We start from the raw sequence: 24,452 nt of genomic DNA, 5'->3' as shown, positions 1-24,452 counted from the left end.
ATTAAACCTACAAGCTTTTGCACAGCAAAAGAAACCATAAACAAAACGAAAAGACAACCTACAGACTGGGAGAAAATATTTGCAAATGATGCAACTGACAAGGGCTTAATTTGCAGAATATACAAACAGCTCACACAACTCAACAACAAAAAAACAACTCAATTGAAAAATGGGCAGAAGACCTAAATAGGCATTTCTCCAAAGAAGACATATAGATGAGCAAGAAGCACATGAAAAGCTGCTCAACATCACTAATTATTAGACAAATGCAAATCAAAACTACAATGAGGCACCACCTTACACCAGTCAGAATGGCCATCATTAAAAAGTGTACAAATTTTAACAAATGCTGGAGAGGGTGTGGAGAAAAGGGAACCCTCCTACACTGTTGGTGGGAACGTAAGTTGGTGCAGCCACTATGGAAAACAGTATGGAGGTTCATCAGAAAACCGAAAAAGAATTACCATATGGTCCAGCAATCCCACTCCAGGGCATATACCCAGACAAGACTATAATTCAAAAAGATAGGGAATTCCCTGGTGGTCCAGTGGTTAGGACTCCGTGCTTTCACTGCCGAGAGCCCAGGTTCAATCCCTGGTCGGGGAACTAAGATCCTGCAAGGTGCATGGCATTGCAAAAACAAACAAAAAACAAAAAGATACATGCACCCCTATGTTCATAGCAGCACTGTTCACAATAGCCAAGACATGGAAACAACCTAAATGTCCATTGACAGATGGATAAAGAAGATGTACCTATATACAATAGAATACTGCTCAGCCATAAAAAAGAATGAAATAATGCCATTTGCAGCAACATGGATGGAACTAGAGATTATCATACTAAGTGAAGTAAGTCAGAAAAAAAAGACAAATACCATATAATATCACTTATATGTGGAATCTAAAATATAACACAAATGAACTTATGTATGAAACAAAGACTCACAGACATAGAGAACAGACTTGTGGTTGCCAAGGGGGAGGGAAGGTGGAGGGAGGGGTGGAGTGGAAGTTTGGGGTTAGCAGATGCAAACTATTATATACAGAATGGATAAACAACGAGGTCTTACTGTATAATACAGGGAACTATATTCAATATCCTGTGATAAACTATAATGGAAAAGAATAAAAAAGAATGTATATATATGTATAACAAATCACTTTGCTGTACAGCAGAAATTAACACAACATTGTAAATCAACTATACTTCAATTTGAAAAAATAGATAAAATACGCTAACATTTTGCCACATATACCTCTTTTTTTCTTTTTTTAGAGGCTTTACAGGTACAGTTGAAACTGATTCTTGTTCTCATCCTATTCCTGCCCTTTCCTCCATAGAAGCAAGCATATATCCTTTCTGTTCATGTGTTTATTTAAACAATGTACAGAGCAATAAAAGAGTTGAACACTTTCAAAATTTTATTATTCAGTAACATTCATATATAAACATGTATTATGCATCAATCTGTAGAGATAATCTTACAACATTTAATTTTATGTGTTGGAGTCTGCTAAACTTGGTTGTATTACTGCAGTGCAAAGGTCATTCTGTATACCAGACAATGAACACCTACCAGGTTGCCAAAACATTACCACTGGTACATTGAGATGGAGTAGAAAGGGTGCATCTTAAAGACCGAGCACAGGGCAGCCACAACAGAAGAAGAGTTACTGAGGTAAATTTGTGTCCCTCTTCAGGGAGGTCCCAGGATATTGAAATTAAGGAAGGCATCCCTCAGCCTACTATCTGTTGATTTTCTCCAGTTATGGAGAATGCAGCCTTACTACTTTAACCTGGTTCACGCCCTTATGGAGACAGTTAAAGCAAAACAATAAGTTTTGCTGCAGATTTCAGGGTCACAGGGAAGCGGAGATAACTACCAGTGATAAGGCTAAGTTTTCTTTAAGTGGAAAAATGAATCATAACCTCCACAAATGGGGCACTGAAAACCAACATTTCACAATTGAACTTGTAAGGGATTCACTTCATCAGTTCCTTTTTGCAAAAGATACCATCAAAGGTATTTTTTTTGGACATTCTTATGGAGTGGTTTTTCCTACAGCTGCAGAAAGTCTCCAACATGCCCATTTTCCATCAGCATGAGGCTCTGCCTCACTTCTATTATGCAGTCCAGAGATTCCTAATGTATACATTTCCTGTATTGATTGGACACTGTTGAAAAGATGGACCTGCCTCTGGAATAGTGGCCTCCAGATCTCCCAGATACCCCACCATGTGACTTTTTGTGAGGATGTGTCAAGAACCACTGTGTTTGTACCACTTCTTCCTTGTAGCCTTGAGGGACTATGTTTTGGCTATGAACAGCAATGTTACAAAGGGTCTGAGTGAAACGGGCTATAGGAATGATGTGTGCCTTGTGACAAGAAAGGTGTATATTGAGCATTTGTAAGATTATTGAAATATCTCTCACGATTTCTTTGCAGATTGCTTATTGACCACAACCCAGTTTCCAAGTAATACGTTTTTTAAAGCATTCAGATGTTATTTGAAATAATGTTTTTTGAGGATATTCTACATGCAATAAAATGTACAGATTTTAAGTTTGATGACAAACACTACCTCAATAAAAATATGAAGCACTTTCATTACTCCAGAAGGTTTTCTCATGCCCTTTTCCAGTCAGTAGTCCTTCCCCTAGGAACCTCTGATCTGTTTTCCGTCACTGTAGACCATTGGCAATTCTAGAACTTCATATAAATGGAATCATTTGGCATATAATCTTGTGTGTGGCTTTTTTCGCTCATCACATTTTTCAGATTCATCCATGTTATGCTATGTATCACTAGTTCACTTTTTTCATTCATTCAATTTTTTTTTAACATCTTTATTGGAGTATAATTGCTTTACAATGGTGTGTTAGTTTCTGCTTTATAACAAAGTGAATCAGCTATACATATACATATACATATATCCCCATATCTCTTCCCTCTTACGTCTCCCTCCCTCCCACCCTTGCTATCCTACCCTTCTAGGTGGTCACAAAGCACCGAGCTTATCTCCCTATGCTATGCGGCTGCTTCCCACTAGCTATCTGTTTTACATTTGGTAGTGTATATATGTCCATGCCACTCTCTCACTTTGTCCCAGCTTACCCTTCCCCCTCCCCGTATCCTCAAGTCCATTCTCTAGTAGGTCTGCATCTTTATTCCCGTCTTGCCCCTAGGTTCTTCACGAACATTTTTTTTTTTTTTAGAGTCTATATATTTGTGTTAGCATATGGTATTTGTTTTTCTCTTTCTGACTTCACTCTGTATGACAGACTCTAGGTCCATCCACCTCACTACAAATAACTCAATTTTGTTTCTTTTTATGGCTGAGCAATATTCCATTGTATATATGTGCCACATCTTCTTTATCCATTCATCTGTTGATGGACACTTAGGTTGCTTCCATGTCCTGGCTATTGTAAACAGAGCTGCAATGAACATTGTGGTACATGACTCTTTTTGAATTATGGTTTTCTCAGGGTATATGCCCAGTAGTGGGATTGCTGGGTTGTATGGTACACCTATTTTTAGTTTAAGGAACCTCCATACTGTTCTCCATAGTGGCTGTATCAATTTACATTCCCACCAACAGTGCAAGAGGGTTCCCTTTTCTCCACACCCTCTCCAGCATTTATTGTTTGTAGATTTTTTGATGATGGCCATTCTGACCGGTGTGAGATGATATCTCATTGTACTTTTGATTTGCATTTCTCTAATGATTAATGATGTTGAGCATCCTTTCATGTGTTTGTTGGCAATCTGTATATCTTCTTTGGAGAAATGTCTATTTAGGTCTTCTGCCCATTTTTGGATTGGGTTGTTTGTTTTTTTGATATTGAGCTGCATGAGCTGCTTGTAAATTTTGGAGATTAATCCTTTGTCAGTTGCTTCATTTGCAAATATTTTCTTGCATTCTGAGGGTTGTCTTTTCGTCTTGTTTATGGTTTCCTTTGCTGTGCAAAAGCTTTTAAGTTTCATTAGGTCCCATTTGTTTATTTGTGTTTTTATTTCCATTTCTCTAGGAGGTGGGTCAAAAAGGATCTTGCTGTGATTTATGTCATAGAGTGTTCTGCCTGTGTTTTCTTCTAAGAGTTTGATAGTGTCTGGCCTTACATTTCGGTCTTTAATCCATTTTGAGTTTAGTTTTGTGTATGGTGTTAGGGAGTGTTCTGATTTCATTCTTTTACATGTAGCTGTCCAGTTTTCCCAGCACCACTTATTGAAGAGGCTGTCTTTTCTCCACTGTATATTCTTGCCTCCTTTATCAAAGACAAGGTGACCATATGTGTGTGGGTTTATCTCTGGGTGCTTTCTATCCTATTCCATTGATCTATATTTCTGTTTTTGTGCCAGTACCATACTGTCTTCATTATTGTAGCTTTGTAGTATAGTCTGAAGTCAGGGAGCCTGATTCCTCCAGCTCCGTTTTTCTTTCTCAAGATTGCTTTGGCTATTCGGGGTCTTCTGTGTTTCCATACAAATTGTGAAATTTTTTGTTCTAGTTCTGTGAAAAATGCCAGTGGTAGTTTGATAGGGATTGCATTGAATCTGTAGATTGCTTTGGATAGTATAGTCATTTTCACAATGTTGATTCTTCCAATCCAAGAACATGGTATATCTCTCCATCTATTTGTATCATCTTTAATTTCTTTCATCAGTGTCTTATAAGTTTCTGCATACAGGTCTTTTGTCTCCTTGGGTAGGTTTATTCCTAGATATTTTATTCTTTTTGTTGCAGTGGTAAATGGGAGTGTTTTCTTAATTTCACTGTCAGATTTTTCATCATTAGTATATAGGAATGCAAGAGATTTCTGTGCATTAATTTTGTATCTGGCTACTTTACCAGATTCATTGATTAGCTCTAGTAGTTTTCTGGTAGCATCTTTAGGATTCTCTATGTATAGTATGTCATCTGCAAACAGTGACAGCTTTACTTCTTCTTTTCCAATTTGGATTCCTTTTATTTCTTTTTATTCTCTGATTGCTGTGACTAAAACTTCCAAAACTATGTTGAATAATAGTGGTGAGAGTGGGCAACCTTGTCTTGTTCCTGATCTTAGTGGAAATGGTTTCAGTTTTTCACCATTGAGGACAATGTTGGCTGTGGGTTTGTCATATATGGCCTTTATTATGTTGAGGAAAGTTCCCTCTATGCCTACTTTCTGGAGGGTTTTTATCATAAATGGGTGTTGAATTTTGTCGAAAGCTTTCTCTGCATCTATTGAGATGATCATATGGTTTTTCTCCTTCAATTTGTTAATATGGTGTATCACATTGATTGATTTGCGTATGTTGAAGAATCCTTGCATTCCTGGGATAAACCCCACTTGATCATGGTGTATGATCCTTTTAATGTGCTGTTGGATTCTGTTTGCTAGTATTTTGTTGAGGATTTTTGCATCTATGTTGATCAGTGATACTGGCCTGTAATTTTCTTTCTTTGTGACATCTTTGTCTGGTTTTGGTATCAGGGTGATGGTGGCCTCATAGAATGAGTTTGGGAGTGTTCCTCCCTCTGCTATATTTTGGAAGAGTTTGAGAAGGATAGGTGTTAGCTCTTCTCTAAACGTTTGATAGAATTCGCCTGTGAAGCCGTCTGGTCCTGGGCTTTTGTTTGTTGGAAGATTTTTAATCACAGTTTCAATTTCAGTGCTTGCGATTGGTCTGTTTATATTTTCTATTTCTTCCTGGTTCAGTCTCGAGAGGTTGTGCTTTTCTAAGAAATTATCCATTTCTACCAGGTTGTCCATTTTATTGGCATATAGTTGCTTGTTCAATTATTTTTGAGTCACTCTATATATTATTTAATGTCTCTTAAATTTTGTATAAATGCTTTAATATCGTACCTTTATAAATTTTTGATATCTAACTCATTAATTTATATACAATATTATGTTTTAAGAATATACTACAATTTTAAAATTCCACTTCCTTATTTATGGACATTTAAGATTTTCTCATTTTTCCTCATTTTAAACAATGCTGCTACAAACATCATTGGGCACTTGAGGAAAAGTTTCTCTAAGGTATATATCTAAAAGCAGAATTGCCGATTTATAGAATGTGTGTGTGTCTTAACTAGGTATTACCATATTGCTCTCCAAAGCTGTAACAGTTTACTTCATTGCCAGTAAAGATCTCTGTATCTCCAAATCCTCACCAACACTTGGTATTGCCTGATTTAAAAATTTTTGCCAATCTGATGGTGTGAAATGGTATCTCATCATTAATTCATTTTGCATTTCCTTGACTATGTTTCTTACCAATTCAGTAGACTTTTATTTATTTATTTATTTATTTATTTATTTTATTTTTGGCTGTGTTAGGTCTTCGTTTCTGTGCGAGGGCTTTCTCTAGTTGCAGTGAGCCGGGGCCACTCCTCATCGCGGTGCACGGGCCTCTCACTATCGTGGCCTCTCTTGTTGCTGAGCACAGCCTCCAGACGCGCAGGCTCAGTAGTTGTGGCTCACAGGCCCAGTTGCTCCACGGCATGTGGGATCTTCCCAGACCAGGGCTCGAACCTGTGTCCCCTGTATTGGCAGGCAGATTCTCAACCACTGCGCCACCAGGGAAGCCCTCAGTAGACTTTTAGATGTCCTCTTTATTTAACTGCTTGTTCATCTCTTTTGCCCATTGTTTTAAAAATAGCATTATTTGTCTCTTACTGATTTACAGTAATCTTTATATATTCTAGATATTAATCCCTTAATGATTACATGTGTTGCTGATATCTTTCTAGTCAGTGAATTTATCTTTTAACCATGATTTTGATGATTTGTCTAGAGATTAACATTTTTAATGTCATTACATTTGTCAAAGTTCCCCTTATGGTTTGTATGTTTTATATCTTGATCAAGAAAACCTTGAGATTATGAAGGTATTCCATGCTTTTATCCAAAAAATTCAAAGTTTTGCTCTTTACATTTAGGTCTCTTATCTGCAATTGATTTTTGTGGAGGTAGAAATCTAATTTTTTTCCCGTTTGAAAAGTCATTTGTCCCAAAACTATTTATTCACTAATCCATTCTTTTTCTTTTGTCACTCAATTTCCTTTATTTATGTATGCATATATTTCTTATCTCTCTATTCTGTGTAATCTGTCTCTTACACCAATGCCCTATTGTTTTCTTGTTTTTGTTTTTTTTATTTTTTTAATGCTATTCTTGTCTGCTTACATTCTTTTTATTTATGTATGTATGTATGTATGGCTTTGTTGGGTCTTCGTTTCTGTGCGAGGGCTTTCTCTAGTTGTGGCAAGCGGGGGCCACTCTTCATCGCGGTGCACGGGCCTCTCACTATCGCGGCCTCTCGTTGCCGAGCACAGGCTCCAGAGGCGCAGGCTCGGTAATTGTGGCTCACGGGCCGAGTTGCTCTGCGGCATGTGGGATCTTCCCAGACCAGGGCTCGAACCCACGTCCCCTGCATTGGCAGGCAGATTCTCAACCACTGCGCCACCAGGGAAGCCCTGCCCTATTGTTTTTAACGTCTTGATATATCTGGTAAAAATAGCCCCCCTTCTTCTTCAAAATTCTTTTTTCTTCCTTCAGAATTATCTTGACTCTTCTTAATCCTTTACTGCTCTTTGTGAATTTTAGGGTCAGCTTGTTCATTCCATAAGAAACATATAACAATAAAAAAATTGTCTCAAGATTTTGTTTCAAATTGCAATGAATTTATAGATTAATTTGGAAAGAAGTGGCATTAAATGGCTTTGAGTCTTACTGTCTATATGTATTTCTCTATTTAGGTCCTTTTTATGTCCTTCAGTAAAGTTTTATACTTTTCTCCCTAAAGGTTCTTTTTTTAAAACAGTTTTATTGAGGTGTAATTTACATACCATAAACTTCACCCCACTCTAAAATTCTTGCATATATGTTGTTAGATTTATTACTCGGTACCTTTTAGTTTTTATCATGAGGTACCTTACAGTTATTGTGAATAGCATCTTCGCTTTCTAAAATTTTTGTAACTGGACTTTATATTTATTTTTAAAGTATTTGGGGACTTTTTATTTTCTATCACGAAATAGAATAGGAGGTAACCCTCATTGCAACATATGATGGTAATGAAAAGGAGATCTAGAAGCCCAGTCCCAGGAGTCTGAAGCAGATAAAAGGGTGACAAGGAACCCTCCAAATCTGAGACTTGTTTCTAAGTGTTCACACCAGCAGAAAGGAGGCCTGTTTTCAACCCCTCCCTTCACATTCAGTTTATAGTTGACACCACTCTATTTGTACATTCAAGCATTCATTCACTTATTCATATTCTTTTAAATTAAAATATGGGGTTCTTGCTGTATACTAAGATCTGTGCTAGGCATTTGGGATTAAATTTTTTAACTTGTAAAATTAGATTTTACAAAAGAGTGTTGTGAGAAGGACACAAAAAAGGCTAGTTGGCTAACTTCTCAACGAGGCTATCCAAAGAATGTAGCACTTTACAAAGTTCTTTCACATATATTTTTGTATTTAGTCATCATATCAATCCTTAATCATTTTTATAGATAGTGAAGGTTAAGTAACTTTGAGTGGTATGGTTTTTAACAAAAAATAAGATTTAACTATAAAATGACATGATTAAGTTTTTATTGCTTATAAATTGCCTCTGATTTTTATTCCTTTTGTGTACAGCTCATAATCATTTTTTGTTTTGTTTTGTTTTTGGTTTTGTTTTGGGTTTTTTTACAGAAACATTTAATTAAAGACAATATAGAGTAAACATAATGTCTTAAGATCATAATCATTTATAGTTAGTCTTCTTTGAGCACTGTATAGAAGGGCATTGTATAAAGAGATACCTGTCTCCATATTTTGCAGAAGAATACTGTATGAAAACCACTAAGAAGGCAGTGACTAAAGTCCAAATGTGTATTTCCTCTTCCTAACACCAAGACAGCCATCTTAGTTTGTAGGTAGCCCGTGTGCATTGTTACTTGTTAATGATAAGTGAAAGCTTCTGATAGGCAAACTCTGAGAAATTTATATGGGACAGAAATTGAAGACATAAAGGAAATCTGCAGTGATTAACTCAACAGTGACTTAAATTTTTACTCTTAGAATTACTTTTCATTTCAATTTCAAGGATGTTCTCTTCAAGATTCTGGTCACTTGGTCTTACTTTTTACATCCTTCCAGACACACTGGAATGTATTAAAAGGTTATGGCATCTATACAAGGTTAATAATCTGAAGCTTTTCTTCAGTTTGTAGTCTAGGATTTGGAATATGATCCTCATGAAAACCAGAAAATACTTTTTCTTCACTAGAAAAGTTTCAGAGAGGAAATATTACTCAAACTAAACAGATTTAGTAAATAAAGCTGAAATTGGCATTTCTCCCATGTATGAATAAAAAAGTCATTTAAATTTTTTCATTTTATTTTAGTCACTGTATATATGCCTTGTTTCCTGGGTCCACGGGAAGCATGAGCCTGTTGGGACTTGGGACAAGAAGAAAACAAGACATCTTCACAAGGAAAACCAGACACTAACAAAAAGTATCCCAAAGTCTGAAGAGATAAAACTCAAACATGACCGACAGAGGACTTAGGGATCCTCCAGAGGGTAAGACTAGTTTGTACAGCACTAGATTTGTGCTGTAGGAGACTAGGGCTGTGCTAGAGAGAAAGTCTCTGGTGACTAAAACTGAAGTTTGGAAGTAAAAAAGAAATTAACTTAATTGCTTAATTTGTTATGATTCTTATTCTTTGATATTTACCGAATTTTACCATAATACCAGACCCTAATTATGAAAAAGAGTTATGTTTTAGAGACTCCCACAGTAGGAACCTATAGTATTGGAAAAATTACAATGCATCTTAAAAAAAGATGGTAGACAGATCTTTAGAGTTATATTTTTAAAAATCAAGTAAGCTCTATGCTATATATTTAGAGGGGGATCTTTCAATTATAAGGAAAGATGAAATTTAAATTCTTCATCCTACTTACATGTGTGTGTGTGTGTGTGTGTGTATATGTGATATAAAATAGGCAAAATATGAAGTAGGTTTTTCAGAAGAGAAGGGCATATTTAAATATTTTATTAAGGATATTTTTAAATATATGAAAGTAGAACAGTATAATGAAGTCCCATGTACTCAAAATCTAACTTCAACTTTTACCTACATAATGGTACTCTTGTTGCCTGCCTTGGAATATTTAAATGCAAATCCAAGACATTATATCATTTTATTTGTCAGTACTTTAGTTTACATCTCTTAAAGATAGATTTAAAAAAAAAAAAGAACCAAAATAGCATTATCACACCTAAAAAATAAATTAATAGTTATTCCATGCTGTCATCATATATACAGCCAGTATTCACATTTCCCCAATTGTCTCATAATTTTTTTTTTCTTCACAGTTGGGTTTTTTAATTCTTTTTTCTTTACATTTGGGCCACATACTGCATTTGATTGATATATCTTTTTGGTTGCTCTTTTTTTTTTTAAGCTTTATTATGGAAAATTTCAAACATATATAAAAGTTGAGCAAGGAAATGAATCTCATGTACCCATCAAACAGCTTCATCTGCTGTCAACATATGGCTAATGTGGTTTCATTTATACTCCCTTACTTCTCCTTACCCCCATATCATTGAATTGAAGCAAATTCTAGGTGTCACATAATTTTAGCCATAAATACTTGAACACTTATCTCTAAATGATAAGGATTTCTTTGTAAAAACATTATCACAATACCTTTATCATAACTAGAAGATGAACAATAATTCCTGAGTCTCATCAAATATCTGGTGTTCAAATTTTTCTGATTATCTCATAAATATTTCTTTAACAACTGGTTTGCGGGACAGTGAATCTAAACAGTGTGGTCCACACATTGTTGATGTATTCAAGTATCTCTTAATCAATAGGTTACTCCTCCTTTTTTTTTTTCTTGCCATTTATTTTTATTTCTTGCTGTTATTAAAGAAACAAAGTCTTTTGTCCCTTAGAATTTCCCTCATTGTGGGTTTTGCTGATTACATTCCTGAGGCATAATTTAATGTATCCCTCTATCCCTGTGTTTCTTGGAAACTGGTAGTTAGCTCTAGAAGCTTGATCAGATTCAGATTCAGTTTGGCAAGAATACTTCGTAAGTGGTACGGTGTACTTCCTATTGCATTGAATTCGGGAGGTTAGTAATGTCTGGTTTTCCTTCTTTTTGTGGTGTTAAGATTGATCAGTGGGTTCAGCAGTTGTCAGTCTCATTCACTTCGTTCATAAAATTCCTCATCAGCCTTTTGCATAATGGTTTTAGTTGCTATTGATGATTATTGCCTAGGACTGTTATTTAATTAGGGAAGAGGATGTACTGAATACTACCAAAAATTGGTTTTTCATTCAAAATAGTTTTACATTCATATTATTTGTTAGATTAACATGATAGTGAATTTGTTTAATCAGTCACCTTTAGTGAAAGTCAAGAGAAATAATGTTTAGGAAGAGTGCCTCGTAAGCCATAAAAATCTATATAAATATTTCTATTAATCAGGGACCTTGTTAAAATACAAAAATATAGGGAAATTTTTTTAACAAAAATTATAAATTTTTATCTCAATAGACCCTCAAAAGGATTTGGAAAGTGATCCATCAATAAATTGTCAGGCACAGGAGACTACAGTCACAGCAAGTACCGCTGAAGAAGCTCAGACCCCAAACCCTGCCTCTGGTCTTAACAAAGACCACCAAGAGGTAGAATCAGTTGGTCCAGGAAGTACAGATACAGATGATCAATCAGAAGGTCCAGGAAGTACAAATACAGATGATCAATCAGAAGGTCCAGGAAGTACAAATACAGATGATCAATCAGAATGTCCAGGAAGTACAAATACAGATGATCAATCAGAAGGTCCAGGAAGTACAAATACAGATGATCAATCAGAAATTCCAGATGAAACAGATTATAGGAAATATCCAAAGGATACAGAAGGTGAGAACAGCCAGAGTTTCCAGGGTGGAGAACAAGGGCATCAACTCCCTTCAGAAAGTCTCGGTGAAGACCTCTTGGATCCAGAACCCAACTGTTCTCCAAGTGACAAGGTGGGAAGAACAGACGCACACTTAGTGAGCAGCTCTGCAGCCCTCCCTGAGCATGTGAGCGACAGACCCGGAGCTTTGCAGGAGCCACCTGTCCTTGACCCTCAGGATGCTCAGAGTCCTGAGCATTCCAGTACAGGGCTGGAGAGCCAGGACACGCTGAGGAAGCGGCTGCTGGCACCAGGTGAGGGAACCCCTGAGCTTGTCCTGTTTTGTACTGTTCTTTTCAGAGAACTTCTCTTTCCTTCATAGGATTAAGGCCTTTGCACCTTGCCCAAAGTCACGTAAAGAGATATAACTGAGTTGAGATTAGAATGAGGTTTCTCATCTCCTAAACTAGCTCATTCCACTACATTAAGTTGCTTCCCACACATAAGCTGCATTTTTAAACAGTTTTTATTTATTTACTGTCTGTATGAATCCAGTATGATTTTTTTTAAAGGCATGACTTCTAAAAAATTTACCTCTGGCTTTTTCTTTATTTCTAATGAGCATATCCTCACTTTTACTTTTTAAAATCTTTTACTTTGGGGGAAACTAAGTGCTACATAAATCAAGAGATAGGTATATTTAAAAACCAACATCAGTGGTATAGGACCCTTAACTCGGTCATCTTTCAGTTTTATAGGACTTTAAGCAAATTACTTAATTTTTCTATACCTGATTTTCCCCACTTGTATATTAAGGAGAACAGCATCGTATCATTCCTTACAAAGATAACAGTTGGAATGTGCAAAGTCTTTACACTGGAACTCAAGAGATGTGGATTCTAGTTGTGGCCCTACCACTTCCTAACTTGGGTGAACTTAAGCAAATCTCTCAACTTCCTGGTACTTCAGTTTCCTATTTGCAGACTGAAGAAGTAGGACAAGATGCTATCCAGCTGGTCTCTTCCAGCTTTTTTTACCTTCTGTGATTTTATGGATTTGGACTGTGTGGATTTGTATTTTATAAGTACTCTGAAAGCTCAGTCTGAAATGCCTATTTGCCAGAGCAAAGAAATATAAAATATAAGACATTCTGTTCATCAGGGACTTGACTAAGGGCTAGAATTCCATGTTTCACCATTAAGTCAATGGCTGATCTCAAATATACGTTTCAATGGCTGATCTCAAATATATGAAGTCTGTAACTTCAGTGAAGGCAAGGGCTGTGTCTCTCTCATTTATTGTGTTTCTGTGGCACTTGGCAGAGAGAAGTGACTTTATGAATATTTGTTAAATGAATGAGTAGATATGATTTGTATGGACCATTATCTGCCATCAGAATTTCACCAGTATGCAGGTGCACTGAGTAGAGGAAGAAAATACTGTTTTAAAAATGCAGTTTATGTGTGGGAAGCAACATAATATAATGGATTGAGCTAACCTAGGAGATGAGGAACCTCATTCTAATCCCAGCTTGGCCATATCTCTTTATGTGACCTTGGGCAAAGCCCTTAACATCCCTGGACCTTTTGTCACAATAGGTAAGGTAGGGGGCTAGAGTAGGTGATCATTAAAGATCCTTTCAGTCCTTAAATTCTGTGACATGATATTTTAAAAACCCGTGTTTTGGTGTGATATGACTAAATGAACTGTCGTTTATAGGTGAAGATGACTCTACTTCTTTATGTTAATAGAGTATGCTATTTGAGTTATTTCTCCAGTAAGGGTTATGGGCAATAGTCAGCTTTCATTGTTATATGAGGTACCTGGCTGGGGTCAAGCACACATCTAGACTCGAGTGACTTAGCTCAAAGTCTACAAAATACTGCCCTCCTTTTCACCCATGCATTTTATGATGATTGGTGTCTCACCCCACACCTACATTTTTATATAGTTCATAAATTTTCTTAACCTTGTATTCCTTGCTTTGTATACCTCATTCACTAAGTTTCAAGCTTGCTTTTGTAAGCTATTTTGCAAAGGTAAGCTATTACTGTACAGTAATCTCTCCTGTCTCTAAACTTAATGTCTCTGTTATTTGTATATTAGGGGGTCTTGAGGAGCCTTTTGAGATGTGAACACTGGAATTAGAGCATCATTGCCCTGTGATGTTGAGTCTTGTGTACAATATTTCTTAAATCACATGTTAGATAGGTTTGGCTGCAATATTAGGATGCTTGTTTCTTTGTCCTTGATGTAAGAGCCAGTGAAGAATTGTGGATGTAGCAACAGTATCCTTAAGTGAATTTCACAGCATTTCATTTTATTCTAAGTAGAATAAAGGTAATAGTGAGCCTTAAGGAAAAGACAGGAAGTTAGCTTTGTATAAAACAAAATTTTATAAAGTATGGAAATCCTGTCAGGTAATTCTTTGCTTTGGTAAGAGGTATAAAGGTATACACACTCTCATTAGTGTACTGTCTAAAAATAATGTTACTTTTTTTTTTTTCCCCCAGAGGTTGAGAGACATCAACAAGAAACACAAAAATTGGAAGGAAACAAAGAGAATGCACAGGATACCATAAGAAGGATTAATAAAAAGTATTTTCTGAACTATGGTGAGAACAAAACTGGTCTTGTAGTGTAACTGTAGTGATTCACATTCAGAAATCCTCAGAGAAGTACCTAGAAAACTAGCAGATTTAAATAGTTTTGACATTGTTTTAATATTTTTTTTAATGTTTGATAGTAATATTAGAATAGAGCAATAGAGTTCTGGGGATTTTTCCCTTAGGGGTGGCGGCCAATATTTTGCCATCCTTAACAAAATGGGAATTCCCACTGGAGGAAGGGCTTTTCATAAACAAGAAACTAAAAACTGTTTTTTTTTAATTGAAGTAAAGTTGATTTACAGTATTGTGTTAGTTTAAGGTGGACAGCAAAGTGATTCAGTTATATATGTATATTTTTTTCAGATTATTTTCCATTATAGGCTATTATAAGATATATGAATATAGTTCCCTGTTAAAGCTGTCTTTTCAATGAAAAAGAAAGTATTAACTTCTCAAATGGCATTTTTACATTTTGACTGTTTAGGAAGAAATGACCTATCTACAGGTAGGTAGTAGATATTTTTGAGACGGTAGAAGAATATACTGATAGTTCATTTCTAAATCACATCAGTAGTTATAGCAAAAAATATATAAACTTAGATTTTACCTTTTAACAAAGATGTTGTTATCTTCAAATTTCTTCTTAAGAAATTAAAGAAAAAGTATTTCCAGTAGATTTCAACAGCTGAAAGTTTAAAGGACTTAGGCAAAAGAAACTCACCGCAGGCCAGTAAAATCTGACAGCGTATCTGCCTCTTTTCAGTTTACCACAGGCTTTATTTCTGACTCACATTCTCTCTAATTTTGTCTTTTATTTTCTCTTTCTCTGATAGGCTCCATCCTTCTTGGCTCCCTGGTTCTGACTCTTGTTTTGCTAAGTTCTGTTAATAGCTATTATTCCTCTCCGGCCCAGCAAGTGCCCAAAAATCCAGCTTTGGAGGCCTTCTTGGTTCATTTCAGCCATTTGAAGGATAAATTTCCAGGCCAGAGTTCCTTTCTGTGGCAGAGAGGACGTAAGTTTCTCCAGAAGCACCTCAATGCTTCACACCCCACTGAGCCAGCCACCATCATATTTACAGCAGCTCGAGAGGGAAGAGAGACCCTGAAGTGCCTCAGCCACCACGTTGCGGATGCCTACACGTCCGCCCAGAAAGTCTCTGCCATTCAGATTGATGGAGCTGGAAAAACCTTTCAGGACAGTGATGCGGTCAAGGAGTCAGTTGACGAGGAGCTGAGCTCTGGGTTTGAGAAGGGCCAGAAGGCTGCTGTGGTCCACCGCTTTGAATCCCTTCCTGCAGGCTCCACCTTGATCTTCTACAAGTACTGTGACCATGAGAACGCTGCCTTTAAAGATGTGGCCCTGGTCCTGACCATCCTACTGGAGGAGGAAACATTAGAAGCAAGTGTCGGCCCAAGGGAAACTGAAGAGAAAGTGCGAGATTTACTTTGGGCGAGGTTTACCAACTCTAACACTCCCAGCTCCTTCAACCACATGGATTCAGACAAGCTGAGTGGACTGTGGAGCCGTATTTCCCACCTGGTGCTGCCCGTCCAGCCAGTGAGGAGCATAGAGGAGCAGGGCTGCTTTCTATAAGCTAAGCACAGAGTTGGTTATGGTCAGCATGGGTTTATTAAAAAGGCAGTTTAAAAGCCTTCCATTTATATGGAAGGAGGTTGACGAATGTGAGGAAATAGCCTGGAAAGCACAAATGAGCTTATTTGAGAAAAGAAATTTTCATTTTTTAATTTTTGTAAAATCTTTCTAATCTAAGCATGACAAAGCTAAAAGTTGACCTGACTTTTTTTCCTTGCCTTTCAAGCAAATCAGGTATATATAACTGAGGAATGTTCTTCAATCCAAAAGTAGAGCAACAGAATCATTACATGCGAAGATAATCTTCTCAGTAACTACAGAGTGACTTTTGTTTTCTTGAGACTCTAAGGAGCCTTTTGGATAGTATTTGGACTCAGATTAAAGCAATTACAATCATAAAACAGTGAAAATTTTTTTAAAAATTTCTATATCACATGTTAAATATTTTTAAAATTCATTTTAATAACCTAGTTGTGGGATTACATCTTATGCTTTTTTGCACTTTTTAATAGTATGAAAAAGGAAATAAGAATTCAGATACTTATTTACCTAAATAGTATATGTAAGGCACTATGTTTTTGTTCCGTTAATGAGCTCTGAGGGAAAAGCAGCTGTGCTCAAGAAATGTTCTTAAAAATTGAAAACAATGGGGGAATTGTTTATAATCACTGCAAATGAAGAAATTCCAACTGGCTGTGTCTTTGCTTCAATTTTCTTGAATGACTTAGAGCAGTGGTTTTCAGGCTGTCTACTGGCACCCCTCCCCTTTGTATCAAAGAGGTTCTGCTTTTTCCCATTTTATATATTGGGCTCCTCCGTAAGATTTAATTGGATTTAATTGGAATAAAGAGTTCCACTGATAATGAAGTTTGAAAATCACTGATTAAGTGAAAAAGCATCTTGGAAGATAGGAAAAAAAATGAAAATATTAAAACTCATGAGTAGGTAGAAAATAAAATACAGGTTTATCAAGAGACATGCTATTTATGAAGAATAAAGACTTAACAGATGAATAGCAGAATGTATAAACTAGTATTTACTAGCATATTTCTATGCTTTTGTTAATCTCTGTTATCATTTCTGTCTCCCCTGAATGGAATTTTATAATTGTCTACAATGAGAGTTTGAGTGCTTTAAGCAGAACAGATTTTAATAACCAGTTGAATCGTAGATTTTTATATAGGTACATTAGCATAACTTTACCATACTGTTTACTTATTATACAGTGATGGAACATTTATCTAATGCAGTTCATTTCTTGACCAGCTAGTTAGAAGTATGATTAGGTTAACAATTAGAAAAATGCAAGAGATGTTATACTTAGTGAGAGGAAGTGGAAATGGTAGATAGATTCTAAGAGGTTTTAACAGCTAGTATTAATTGTTGGACCATGTTCTGTGATTGTAAGAAAGCTTGAGAAAGATGTTTATGGAGACAGTGATTGTTGATTTGCATCTCAACCCCTAAGGCAGAACTTTAGTAAAATGATCTTGACCTAATGAAGGATTTGTCCCATTACATGACATACCTAGGAACTATCACCATGAATCTGGAATATTTCAGTTAGGTTTTGGCCTCTGAAGTCGTGTGACTAAAGTATGGAAGGATTTTCGGAAACAGTAAGAAGATATAGGGGTGTTTGTTGATCCCTAAACAGAGAGCATAAAGACATGGGGGAAAGAATCTATTTGAAAGTGTCTGTCACAGGAAAAACAGATCTGTTCTAACCAAGACCTGCCATTGTGCTCAATTGAGCGTAAGGCCATACCTAAAGGAACTGTTTTCATTTGGGACTTTGTGAAGGACTTTTCCGCTAGATTTGAGGAGAGACCTTCCTGAACAAAAAGTTAAAGCATAGTGAATATAATATCAATCCAATTTAAAATCAGCGGAAATTGAAGAAAAATCTATATGTCTTATTCAATATTTTTTGATATTTCTAGATCTCAGATGCTAGCATTACATCACACAAAACCATTGGTGCCTTGTAGAACTGGTGCCTGCCGACCTGTGCTACCTCAGATTTATAAAGAACCAGTATGAAGTATGCACATCTAATCTGTCAGTGACTCAGATCACAGCTGAGACAAAGACTGTTTCATCTTTCAGTTGAATATGGTTTTTCATCATTTCCTTTCAGTATAATTTAGAAAATATTTCCAAATGTCACAATTTTTTTTTTTTACTGTTCAGCCTTTGTTAAAAAAACATGTCTCCTTCCATGTATAAGTGCAATCAACTGCAACTGTTGTCAGTTTTCTGTCCACTATTTCAAAAATCATTTTTAAAAGAAGCAGTATATTAGCTCTGTGTCCTCATGAATAAAATGATTATTCTTAAAGCATAAAACTTTATATTTTTTAAATGTACAAATAAAATCTATTACCTAATGAACGCTTAGGTTAATTTCTATTCAATTGTACCTATTTTTTACATTTTTCAAGTTTCTAAATTTTCTTTTGTGTGTCTAGTAGTTCATCTTTCATTACTATAACATAGTTTGCTTGTTTGACTTAGAACAATGCCTTGTGGGCATGTGACATGATATATGATACCCAAACATCACCATTTAATTATTATCATAGAACAACTCTAATTATGTTATATATTAATATAAATCACTTCTTGAGTGATACCAGAATTCTAGAACCAACTGGTAGAATTATAAACTGTCTCTCGACTTGAGTTTTTTCCCCTGTGGGGTAAATTTTAGGTTTCCCAGTTAGTTCCCAAGGGTTGGCAGAGGAGTTCCAGGGGATTCATATAACTAAAGGTAGCAATGCTGTTGTTTCTACTTCTAATTTTTAAATCAATAAAGTCATTTAAATATATTTCATTTGAAAGCTGCCAAGCTTATGTGGTAAGGTTCAGCAGGCCTGTGACCCACCATCCTCCAGGTAATGACACAGTTGAACAGTGTTAGCAGCTGAGGTGGTTTTGACCCTTTCACAGTTTTTGTTTGTTTTATACAAGAAACATAAGGAGCATTGATGATAAAATATAACAAATTCAGCATGTAAAAGTGATACTAATTCAGCAAGATGATCTTCACCGGGACTATGTTTGCATATATCTGACCAGTTTTTATGCAGCATAGTCAGGTGTCTAGTACTTACTTCAAAAACTAATGTTAAGTAGAAGATATAATCATTATAGCCGATTATCATTTACTGGGAATAAAGCTTATATCCATACACAGTTTATATGTAGAGAAGTACTTTCAAATAGGAACATGATGCCTTTTTTCTTTTATCATCTGAAAATAAAACATAACCATTATAAAAATAAACCAAGACATCTTTGTAAAGCCCTCAATATGTCATTTTATAAATGCAGTTTTTAATCTGCTTTTCCTGTTGAATGTATGGTTAAATATTAATCTTCATTTTAATATTTTGTCCACCAATCTGAGCATAATATATTTCATTTTGAAATTTGTTGAAAAGTTATAGTGGTTCTGTTTTCTGTTGTTTTTGGTTTTTTCAAAAATTAAAGTACCTTGAACACTGTATCACTTGTTCGATGGGAATGTTGATGTTTGTCTTTCTATATGTATTGTGAATATTAATGATTATGAATCACTATCATAATCCATAGAAATATGATGAAATGATTATTTTAAAATATTTCTAAGGGTATCTATGAGATTATGAAATACTGAGGCTTATGAGTCACACGGGAAATACTTGCTATGAATAACAATATATTTGCAAAGAAGGTGTTACCAATTCTAGAGAGAACTAAATTAAGATACCTGTGTAAAACAGTTTTTCCAGATGACTTTAAAATATGCCTTATTACTATTATGTTAAGTTTTAGGTATTAGGTTGTAAAGTAGCTGATGATGTGGGCCTAAATTTGCCTCATTCAGACTGAGACTGGGCTACTGAAACTCATTTCCAACTAATACACGGCCCTATCAGTTCTGTATATGGCAGTGCTTCTCGACCTGTTTTTAAAAATATATATACAAACTAGTTAAGAGCACTAGCCTTATCCAAAGGGCCTGAGAACACAACCAGTATCCCCTAATCTGTAAATAATTGGCAAAGATATAAATAATTCAGTTTTCAATGCCTTTCCTTCCAGGATTATATGCTGTGTTTATTTCAGCTTGTTTCGATGTCTTTAAAAATCCATAGGTTGGTTCCTATACTGGGAACTGTTCTCCCACTTTTCCTCATTGAGGCTTCATAAACTAAATTTGCCCCTGGCTAAGAGCAGTTACCTGAACCAAAAAGAACATTTTTGGACTTGGGAAGCAGTGGGCTCAGTAGGTAGGGTAGAGCTGGCAAGAAGATGTGAAGGCCCATGGCAGTTCCAGCCTTCCTTCTCCCTGTGCCCACACTAGCCTCAGCCTTCTCAGCCCAAATCTCCAGGCAGCTGCTTCTGGTGGAGCGGATTACAGGAGATTTAAATCTGTTTGCCATCCCTGTCATAAAAGAAACAGCACATTGACTTTCAAACAACTGCAATTTGCTTTTTTTTTTTTAATTTTACCTAACAAAAACAAACGGGCTTTGCCAGTATTAATGTCAAAATTCTTGGCATCCCCCTTCTTCCTTAGGTAACCATGACTGTGTTTGCGTTTGTTTCTTATAGATGTTGAAGAATGTGCCTTATTCAAATTAGTTGTGTGGTTTTACGAAAAATAAATCTCCTTAATTTTTCTCCATTGACTCATTCTTGATTATAGTTCCCCAGATAGCAAGTTTATAGAAATGGGCATATGGTCATCAATGATGGGAAAGGAAACTGCCCTCCTTTGGTAATAAGTTCAAGAGCCAAAGAATCCTGTGCGTGTCAGGAGGCACTTGGCCATCAGTTGCAGGCCTCATTTAGCATTCTTCGTGTGCTATTTCTACTTAACGAGGTTTTCTTCAGTAGGAGAGAGAGAGAGGGCTTGTAAGTAGAGCTCTGGGAATTGCTCCTAACCTAGTGTGCTGGTTGGGAATGTGTTAATCTTAAGAGTGGACATCTTTCAGTTGTGTGTCGGGGGTGGGAGAGGACAGAGTGTGTTAAGAATTTCTGCCATGAAATGTTGTCAAACCAGAGTTAGAGCGCAGAAGCACCTGAATACCCATCTCAGCCCCTCACCCACCCTTCTCCCAGCTTTCTGTCCCCACTGTTTGTACCAAACTAAAAACAACAGACCTATCGACATTTTATTGAACAGTTTTCCACCAAATCTGAATTCAGTTTTGAAAATCTGAAAGATTTATTCCTGCAGTTTAGAAAAATAGGAACTCTTGGGAGTCAGCATGTCTTAAATAAGAGCTTTCAGTGGAATGGGCTAAAGTCAAAGGATAAGAGGAGCCTGAAGGCAAAGAACATAGGGTCAAAGAACATAGGGTTTTCAGCAACATGATTTTTTTTTAAATTCATAAACTCACCACTAGAGAATGTTAAGATACTTCTCCAAATACGTTGGAACAGACTTAAGCCTCAATACTGTGAAAACTGATTAATAAGGAAGAGAGGTGCTAGGAGTTAATTAGTTACTGTAGGAATTGTAATTTTAAATAGTATACAATAAAAATGATGTCAAGTCTGAAGTTGCAGTCTGGGTCATGGAATGTTTGATGCAGAAGCTGACAATGATTCTTTGCTTGACCAAACTTTAGTCAGGCTCCTGAATATTTTTCTAGGCCTATCTGTGTACTTCTTTGGAAAACATAGTTTTAGCAAGAATCCTGCTAAGTCAATTTAAATAGAACCCCACACCCTCAATATCCTACCTGGTTCCTCATCTTCCAGCATCCCCTAGGTGATGTCTGATCACACTGGCCTGCCTTCAGTAAGAATTCTGATAGGTCACTTTAGCCAGAACCCCCATTTCCTTGGTGTTTCCTCTTAGTAGTTTTCCATCCCTGCTCCTTGGTTATAAATTCCTCCTTGCCCAAGCTGTATTTGGAGTTGAACCCAATCTCTCTCCCCACTGTGACATCCCACTGCAGTGGTCCCTATACCTATAATGAGGGTCCTGAATCAAGTCTGCCTTACCATTTTTAACATGCATCATTGGATATTTTTTTCTTTAACAAAGTAACTTCATCAAGCTAAACTAGGGAATGATCTTAGCTACTGAGTGAAGTCCTTAGCTACTTAAGGAGATCCTGTTTCATATATGTGCAGGGCACACTTTACTGAGGAATCCATCCACATGAGACATGAATTTAGGGCCTGCGGAGGCCCTCATACACACAAACAGTACAAATGAGACACAAATCGTCTTTTTTGACCTGTAGCCTGACACTTTTTAGGATCCCTAATTTTCTAATATACAAACCAGTACTTAAGATGAACCGTCAACTCTGTAATGCCTTTTATTATCATATTACCTAAGATGCCATTTTAACATCTTTTTGTAACTCCAAACATATAACAATAATAGATAGAATAAATTCAAGGGAAACTGAAAAACACAGAGCCATCATCATCACTAATTATTAGAGAAATGCAAATCAAAACTATAATGAGGTACCACCTCACACCAGTCAGAATGGCCGTCATTAAAAAGTCGACAACAAATGCTGGAGAGGGCGTGGAAAAAGGGAACCCTCCTATACTGTTGGTGGGAATCTAAGTTGGTGCAGCCACTATGGAAAACAGTATGGAGGGTTCTCAGAAAACTAAAAATAGAATTACCATATGATCTTGCAATCCCACTCCTGGCCATATACCCAGACAAAATTCTAATTTGAAAAAATACATGCACCCCTATGATCATAGCAGCACTATTCACAATAGCCAAGGCATGGAAACAACCTAAATGTCCACTGACAGATGAATGGGTAAAGAAGATGTGGTATGTATATACAATGGAGGATTACTCGGCCATAAAAAAGAATGAAATAATGCCATTTGCAGTAACATGGATGGACCTAGAGATTATCATACTAAGTGAAGAAAGTCAGAAAGACAAATACCATATGATATCACTTACATGTGGCATCTAAAATATGACACAAATGAACTTACCTACAAAACAGAAACAGACTCACAAACATAGAGAACAGACTTATGGTGGCCAAGGGGGTGAGGGAGGGAAGGATTGGGAGTTTGGGGTTAGCAGATGCAAACTATTATATATAGGATGGATAAACAACAAGGTCCTATTGTATAGCACAGGGGACTATATTTAATATCCTGTGATAGACCATAATGGAAAAGAATATGAAGAAGGATGTATATATGTATAACTGAATCAATTTGCTGTATAGCAGAAATTAACACAACATTGTAAATCAACTATACTTCAATAAAGTTAAAAAACAAAAATAACGCAAAGCCAAGAGATGCACCTTTGAGGATCAGAAACAGTACAAACAAAGTGCTGAGTGGGGCTAAAGCCATAGGCCTCCTGGGCCTGCATCCAGTCAGGCAGAGGCTCTGGTGTGCCCCATGTGAGGCACACCAGTTTGGTTACATAAGCAAGATGGCTTCTAGGCAAGATCTGCAAAATTAGTATTGTTATCCACAAAACTTCAGTAATTCTTTTGTTTCAAGCAGCTTTTTAAAAAACATCTTGTTTGAATGCCTCCTATAAGTATGCTACAAGTCAGTTTCATAATTTCTTATACGCCATGTAGTTTGGCTGGAGAAAGATAATTTGAATATGCCCCACTATCTTTCTGATTATAGCCAGTAATTTCAGTACATGATGTGGGGCTATAATTACTCGTCAGACACATTACTGAACAGTGCAAACATATGCTTCTGGTTACTAAATCACCATGTTGGTCTACTGTCAATGATATGGCACAACATTTTATCAATTTTTCGTTCATTTGTTTATGAGTTTCACTGAGAAAGTAAGCTGTATGTAGAATATTCTCCAGGTAAAATCTAGATGAATGGCTTTTAGAAGAATGTCAGTATGCTTACTGGAAACTAACAAAAAAGTAACAAAACAAAAACTTTAGCGACTGCATTTGATTTGAAAATTTAAGTATACAGCAGCAGTCAGAATAAACAGGAGCCACAACAGAAGAGCTGGTGCCATTTTTTACATTATACTCTTGGTAGGTATAGGAAGAAAAACGATTCTCCCCCTTTTTTTAATTAAAAAATATCACCCCAAATAATCACTACATGTGAACTCGAGGTAATAGTCTTTCTTCCTATAGAGTTGTCTTTAAACTTAATGCCTGGATTAGCAAATTTAAGCAAAGAAGGAAAGCACTTTTTACAAGAGCCATCAGTTCAATGGTTATTATTTAGTGGTGAAAGTCTGGGGCAGGATTACCAAGTGGTTAGCTATTCCAATTACAAAAGAAATAGCATAGATAAGGTGTATATTTCTTCAATCAGATTTTCACCATATTGCT

The 24,452-nt window shown here is 36.2% G+C and overlaps 1 protein-coding gene across 1 annotated transcript in view; it reads left to right on the top strand.

The window, feature by feature from the left end:
• Positions 1–19,582, top strand: part of LOC132373807 (torsin-1A-interacting protein 2-like) — a 37,172-nt gene extending 17,590 nt beyond the window's left edge. Inside the window, exons 2-5 of the mRNA XM_059937406.1 lie at positions 9,397–9,575; positions 11,574–12,233; positions 14,433–14,534; positions 15,362–19,582. Coding sequence (XP_059793389.1) covers positions 9,542–9,575; positions 11,574–12,233; positions 14,433–14,534; positions 15,362–16,122 — 1,557 coding nt within the window. The 5' untranslated portion in view covers positions 9,397–9,541 and the 3' untranslated portion in view covers positions 16,123–19,582. The remainder of the gene's footprint in view (positions 1–9,396; positions 9,576–11,573; positions 12,234–14,432; positions 14,535–15,361) is intronic.
• The last annotated feature ends 4,870 nt before the right edge of the window (positions 19,583–24,452 follow it).

The sequence above is a fragment of the Balaenoptera ricei genome, chromosome 1 (genome assembly GCF_028023285.1).
Source record: "Balaenoptera ricei isolate mBalRic1 chromosome 1, mBalRic1.hap2, whole genome shotgun sequence".
NCBI lineage: Eukaryota > Metazoa > Chordata > Mammalia > Artiodactyla > Balaenopteridae > Balaenoptera > Balaenoptera ricei.
This window is presented reverse-complemented; position numbering and strand designations above follow the sequence as displayed.